This window comes from Anoplophora glabripennis, unplaced genomic scaffold, assembly GCF_000390285.2.
Source record: "Anoplophora glabripennis isolate ALB-LARVAE unplaced genomic scaffold, Agla_2.0 scaffold2539, whole genome shotgun sequence".
NCBI classification, from domain to species: Eukaryota; Metazoa; Arthropoda; class Insecta; order Coleoptera; family Cerambycidae; genus Anoplophora; species Anoplophora glabripennis.
This window is the reverse complement of record NW_019418614.1, coordinates 5249-12648: the sequence shown is the minus strand read 5'-3', so window position 1 is coordinate 12648 and position 7400 is coordinate 5249. Positions and strand designations below refer to the sequence as shown.

Below are 7400 nucleotides of genomic sequence, written 5' to 3'. Positions count from 1 at the left end.
GCCTTGTCTCGCAACTCTGCCTTGAACGAAAGATACTTCGACATCGAAAAGGCCCGGTCCAGAAGTCTGGATAACCTTCTGAGTGAACCCGAACCTACCCCACTGGCAGATTTAGGACTAAGTCAGTCGTCGAGGTTAAACGAAAGGTACCACTCCGTAGAGCAGCTGGCGCCCATCAAACCAGTCATAGCGAACCAGAACTATATGTCGAAACAGGAGATCGATTTCGAGTACCCAGATGTGTCCAGCGTAAGCACGTCCCACAGAGGCGGTCCTAGATTCATCAAATCGGCGTACGCTGGTAAGAAAGCACCGCCTGGGTCGCATTCCAGCAAGGCGCACATCGAGAAGTCTGAATTCAGTGGTGTTAGGAGCTCGGCGATGTCCGACACCAGCGAAGCCCCAAGTTTGGCGAGTCATGTTAGAAGAGTGCGGGTGCCGAGTCAAGCTTCTGATGTTGACCAGTTCCTCGACGAATTATTCAGTCCGGTTTTAGATGGGAATCTAGACGAGCTCAGTGACGCCAGATCTTTAGCAGCTAGTATTAAAGGAGGTGGATGCAATGAAGAGTACATCGAGGGCCTAGATGACTTCTTGGACGAGGTGTTAAGTGGTGTGGAGTGTCCAGGTGTTGATACGTGGAACGTCGACGACCTAGTGGTTAAAATTAAAGGTGGAGGGCACAGACCGAGAACTGACAGCCAGAGCAGCTCCGTGTTGGACCAAGAAGTCGAAAGCCTCACTTCGGCTCAGAACCGCCAGAGTACGCCGAAGGTTAACGCCAACGGTAATGTGGACGATTACATAAGCGACCTGTTCAGACCGATTTTCATCAACGACAGCCTGAAGAGTCTGACCGAGAAACACAACTTAGTCGACAGCATTAAAGGTGGGGGGACTACCCAAAACAGCGCCGGAACTTCTAGTTACAACTTCTCCTCTATCCCCGCGCCGATTGTTAGCCCCGCGCCGCTGATGATGCCCTTACTCAGTCCGACACAAGATGGATTCATGCCCGTGTTCAACATGCCTAACGTGGGCATCACCCAGAACGGCACCGACATAGCAGCGTACCAACAGAATTTGCAAAGAGCGTTTCTCCAGTCTGCTATGGCCCAAAACATCCAAATCCAACAGCAATTGCTAGCGCAGAACCAGGCCCTACAACAGTTACTTACCCAACAAAACACTTCCGTCTCCACGGACGTCAAAGTCACGGAAACCATTCAGACCACGGTGAAGGCCCAGGTGCACCAGTCCAACACCTCGAGCCCCAACAGGAAAGCCAGCTTCAAGTCCGTCAGCAGCGCCAACAGAAAAATTAGTTCCCCTAGCGTGAACTCTTCGAGCGATTTCAAGTCGCGCAAAGCCAGTTCCGATTCCAACATGACCAACATGAGCATGATCAGCAGAAACGGCATACCCCCACCACCACCACCACCACCTATGCCGCCGCCACTAGACGGCACCGATCCCAGCGAGGTGCGTCCCTTCATGGACCCCTACGGCCGCGCCAAGACCGTCCGCATAGGTAAGTGGCGGTGGCCGCCTCCCAAAGACGGCGCTACTCAGGAGAACGGGGAGGACTTCATGCACTTCAAGCTGCGTCAGCACCAGCGCAAGGTGACGCCCAACAAGGAACAGACGGTCACTATAACCAACGGCCACGCCATCGGCTTCGTCAAGACCGAACAGTCTTCCGCGGAATGGGAGGAGGTAGAGTTCGAATCTACGGTTCGGGAGAACGAACGACTGACCAAGGCGAGCACCAAGCGCGCCTTCGACATAGGGGCTGCAAGGCCTTCCCCGGGGAGCGTTGGGAAGCTCAAACTGAGCTCGGAGATGAGGCAGAGACTGGAAATGGTCACCGCTAATCATTCCGTGAGGTCCACGAGTAGCAAAGTTGACAAGCCGGGGAGGAACATTAATAAGTTGGAGGATACGAGGAAGATGATGCTCGAGCAGCAGCTGGCTGGGAGGTGGGGAGACGAGTCGCTGAATACTAGTGGGAAGTCTAGCCCGGAAACTCCTCCACATGTAAGTAATACTCCAATAATAAGAAATTTTTGGAAATCGTTGTTCAAACATAACACAGACACAAAAAGTGATCTGTTCCATGGATGATACCTTTATGACCTTATATATTTTGACGCCCAGGAACCATAGAAGATGGACGGTTTCATTTTTTCTAATTTTTTTAACTTCCCAAAAACCACCCCTGAAACCGAGTTGATCGTACTTTGTGCAGTGTATGTGAGTTTGGAAGTTAGGTTAGATGAGTAGGGTGAGTCGATCGTGCTGCTTTCAGGCTGCAAATTCGTTTGAGTTTGCGACTTGAATCCGCTGAATATAGATTTTTAGCTGATTTCTCGAACTTAGAGATGATTATATTGTGATCACACGAAGATGAAAAGTAGCGAGGGTTGAAAAATTGAACCCAGAACCCTTTCTAGATTTTAGGTTTTACCGGTGGTTTCGTTAATTAAAAAAAAAACTTTTCCCATGGTAGATTTGGTTTCTGGAGGTTCCAAATACATAAGGTCACGTGGAAAAGAACATTTTTTTTATATACACGTTGTCCCATTTTAAAGAACGTACTAGAAAGGCAGGCAAGTCCGCTTGCGCGGACTTGACCTTTCTCTCCGGCCTTCGGCCGAACCCCGGACCATCGGCTTCGCAGTCGAGAGTTTACAAAATGAGCTACGGTGATCTAACGCTGGGTGGAGCCTGCGCGGGCTATTTGAAACGTTGGTTCTCCGCGAATGTAAACAGAAAATTGAAAATGTTCAAATCAAGTTTTGTCGACAAAGTTGCGTCTCTAAAAGATGGCTAACGGCAATGCAACGACGCACCGTGGCCCGATCGTCCTGGAAAACGCGTCAAATCCCAAAAATTATTTTGACGTCTTCATTGACGTTTATCTCCATTTCTGTTTAAATACTTCGGGTATCTCTCTCCCACCGAAAAAAATTAATTTTCGGCGAGGACTCTTTTTAAAGTGGAAATTTCACATAGAAGGCGCGAACAGATCGCCTTCAAAATACGACGTTTGGGCCCCTCGGCTCGCCGCTGCGCGGCTCGCGAGGACAGCCTTTGATAATACCGTACGCCCTTTTTCGCGGCTGAGTGTGGGAGCGAGAGTAACCTACAGCTTTTAATATATATCGCAATATCATCTTAGGGAAGCATTAACAAGAGAAACTTTTTAGACAAAAGTTGCAGGGTTCTGAAGGGACATTCGATGGTGACCTTGACACAAAGGTTAACCGTTGAGGCCATTTGAAAGTCAACTTGGATTTTTATGTATGTTAGATGTATTTCTGATACCGGAAATGGATAGAGCGGAAGATTTTACGTTCAGATATGTCTTTATGTTATGGGTTAAAGTGATCCTAAAGGGTTATTTTAGGGTCAAATAAGGTTTAGAATAAGATTTTGCGATATTTTTTCGGGAAAGAACTTACGACGACGGATTCTGGTTGGAAGATTTATTGTTTGATGGAATCATACGATGATGACCTTGACCATGACCTAGAGGTCAAGCTTGAAGGTTCTTTGAAGGTCCAATCAAGTTACGAAATAGGAGAACCCTGTTTGCCCATTAAATTAAGGCAAAATCTTTATGGTCCAGCTAGTCAAAGCAAGATCGCTTCGACCCGGTTGGCCGGGTCATGGTGACCTTGCCTTGACTGATTGGATTAGAGCCATCTTTTCTTGACTGGCTGGGCCATAAAAACATTGCCTTAACTTAATGGGGCTGCAGACAGGGTTTTTCTATTTCGTAACTTGATTTGACCTTCAAAGACCTTCAGTCTTGATCTCTAGGTCATGATCAAGGTCATCAGTGTACGATCCCATCAATCCATGCAACTTTCAACCAGAATCTTTCGTGGTAAGTGCTTTCCCGAAAAATATAGCAAATTTTTATTCAGAACCTTATTTGACCCTAAAATAACTCTTTAACATTACATGAAGACGTATCTGAACGTAAAATTTTTCGCTCTATCCATTTCCGCTGTCAGAAATCATTTATCATATCTAAAAATCCAAGTTGACCTTCAAATGACCTTTGACTTTTGTGTCAAGGTCACCATCGAATATCCCTAGGAAGATATTGCAACGCGTTGTTTAAAATGGGACACCGTGTATGTCTGCTGTCGTTTACATAAAAAATACGATTTTTTTGCGGTATCCCCTTGCAGGTTACTTGGAGGTCAAACAGGTAATGATAATGCAAAATAATATTTTATTAGCTGTTAACAGGTGATTAGATTGAACCTCCAGAATGGCTTTTCGACAAATTTTAATTATTGGCCTAAAAATATTAAATTTAAAAATTATATCAATGCCATACTAATAATTTCCGTCGAATATGTCTATTAAATTTTTTTACTTTTATAGTAATTATTTTTTCTCAAAAATAAATTTGACATTCAAATGATCTGCAAGGACATCCTGGAAAAATTCTTCCATCCCAGATTCCAACATAAAATTTGGTGTTGTATCGGTTGCTGGCATAGAAAATAGCGTATTCCATTTGATTCCAAGTNCAAGCTTGAAGGTTCTTTGAAGGTCCAATCAAGTTACGAAATAGGAGAACCCTGTTTGCCCATTAAATTAAGGCAAAATCTTTATGGTCCAGCTAGTCAAAGCAAGATCGCTTCGACCCGGTTGGCCGGGTCATGGTGACCTTGCCTTGACTGATTGGATTAGAGCCATCTTGTCTTGCCTGGCTGGGCCATAAAAACATTGCCTTAACTTAATGGGGCTGCAAACAGGGTTTTCCTATTTCGTAACTTGATTTGACCTTCAAAGAACCTTCAGTCTTGATCTCTAGGTCATGATCAAGGTCATCAGTGTACGATCCCATCAGTCCATGCAACTTTCAACCAGAATCTTTCGTGGTAAGTGCTTTCCCAAAAAATATAGCAAATTTTTATTCAGAACCTTATTTGACCCTAAAATAACTCTTTAACATTACATGAAGACGTATCTGAACGTAAAATTTTTCGCTCTATCCATTTCCGCTGTCAGAAATCATTTATCATATCTAAAAATCCAAGTTGACCTTCAAATGACCTTTGACCTTTGTGTCAAGGTCAAGGTCACCATCGAATATCCCTAGGAAGATATTGCAACGCGTTGTTTAAAATGGGACACCGTGTATATCTGCTGTCGTTTACATAAAAAATACGAATTTTTTGCGGTATCTCCTTGCAGGTTACTTGGAGGTCAAACAGGTAATGGTAATGCAAAATAGGATTCTATTAGCTGTTAACAGGTGATTAGATATCAACCTCCTGAATGGCTTTTCGACAAATTTTAATTATTGACCTAAAAATGTTAAATTTAAAAATTATATCAATGCCATACTAATAATTTCCGTCGAATATTTCTATTAAATTTTTTTTTACTTTTATTTTAATTATTTTTTTCTCAAAAATAAATTTGACATTCAAATGATCTGCAAGGACATCCTGGAAAAATTCTTCCATCCCAGATTCCAACATAAAATTTGGTGTTATATTGGTTGCTGGCATAGAAAATAGCGTATTCCATTTGATTCCAAGTTGACCTTGGTTTAACCTAGCAACTTGTTTGAAGGTCATCAAATTTGTCATTTAAAATCCTACAAATTTTGTATGAAACATTTTCCTCCACTACTCGATCTTGTCGAGGTATTCAGAAAAAAAAATTGTTTGATCTTTAAATGACATGCAAGGACATTTCGAAAAAATTTCTGATCACATATTCGGATGTAAAATTTCGTGTTCTGTTGCTAGCTTAAAAATTAGATTTCATTTTTTTTCAAGTTAACGTTAGTTTGACCTTGAAATTTAATGCCGAGGTCAAACTCAAGGTCATCAGCGTAGTGATTTGTTCATAACCTAAAATTTTAGTCTTTATCGTTTTTTTCTATACCTACAGGTCAAAAAGGATAGGGAATAGAGTGTTATGTAAATATAAGTGCACATTTTCACTAAGAAATATAAAGAAAATATCCAAAATTAAAAAATGATATCCAATAGGTACCACTCAACGGCACCAAATCGCCCACCCAGCAAAGCTGGGCCAGCTCCAACTGGAAACCGGGCCCTCCGCCTCCACCGATCGGCCCCAACTCCCTTCCCCCGGCGCCGCCCGGCCCTGCCCCCCCGCCGCCGGTCGTCCGCCCCAACCAGCCCCCGCCCCCCGTCGAGCCGACCAGGGAATCGTCCTTCATGGCCCAGCGCCAGGACAGGGACACCTTCGGGGTGCACCAGAACCGCGTGATGCAGAACAACTCGAAGCGGAACTCCTTCAGCGCCAACTGGGAGGTGCAGAGCAGCCTGACCCACGAGACGGCCGACGACGCCGCCAGCTGGGCCAAGGACGGGGCGGACGGCGACAAGCACGACGGCAGGGCGTCGCGCGACAGCTGGGAGCTGGCCGAGTCCACCACCAACACCTCCATAGACCCGCGCCACCTCGGCGAGCGGTGGGACAGAGAGGAGAGGAAGTTCGAAAAGAGCAAGAGCGTTAGGAAGGAAGCAACGAACCATGAACCCGCCGAGAGGCCGACATTCAGAACCCATATGTTCAACAAGAACGCCCAGGAGAGAGAGAAGAAACATTCGATAGCGTCCACCCAGATGACCGACAAGACGGAAAGGGCGGAAGGTGAGTCGAACAAACGCACTAATTATCCCGATTGTGAAAAAGTTTATTCGATTGTACGGTTTGGTGATATTTTACGCGTGATTAGGCGGCGCGCATTAGAAATTGTTGACGAATTTCACTTTTACTAAGCTAACAGCGTGATATTTAACCAGTGGCGGGTCGCGGCTTTCCTAGCGGGCGGCCGAGTTCCTAGTTTTTATTTATTTTTACAAGTGGTTTTGTTAATTATTTACTACTCGTAAAACTCTCAAATATGCGTTAAATATTTCCTTATTTTTATGCGAACGAATCAAGTTTTCGAGAAAAAAAAATAATAAAATTGTAACCTGCACCTTAACGAAAATGTATTTATGTTTATATTTATACCCAAGGGCGTCGCCAAGGGGGGGCAGGGGGGCAGCAGAAATTCGAAAAAAGTACAAAAATTTTCTTAAGCTAAGATTGGAAATTTTCAATAAAATATTTTATTTACTTAAACTTTAATTTTGAAAATTAATACATTACTTTATTTTTTTAAAAAACAATTATAAGTAATAAATTAGTATAAATATTTGTTTTATTAATAAATAAATTAATTTAAAAATATAAAATTTTATGTTAAAAAGTAATACATTTCCATATTTTAAAACAGATTTTATTATTTTTTTCATACAAGTATGCTTTGATATAAAAATTAATAGCGCACTCTTATCTGATTTATAGTCACTACTCTTCCTTTTATTCTAAAAATATTTTTATAT

The 7400-nt window shown here is 43.3% G+C and overlaps 1 protein-coding gene across 1 annotated transcript; it reads left to right on the top strand.

The window, feature by feature from the left end:
- Window positions 1-8: 8 nt before the first annotated feature.
- On the top strand, window positions 9-6660 carry LOC108916177 (the record flags this gene model as incomplete). The annotated part of the gene is made up of 2 exons (XM_018722384.2): window positions 9-2037; window positions 6030-6660. Coding segments are annotated over exons 1-2 (2464 nt in total), but the record flags the coding sequence as incomplete, so codon positions are not given.
- Between the last annotated feature and the right edge of the window lie 740 nt (window positions 6661-7400).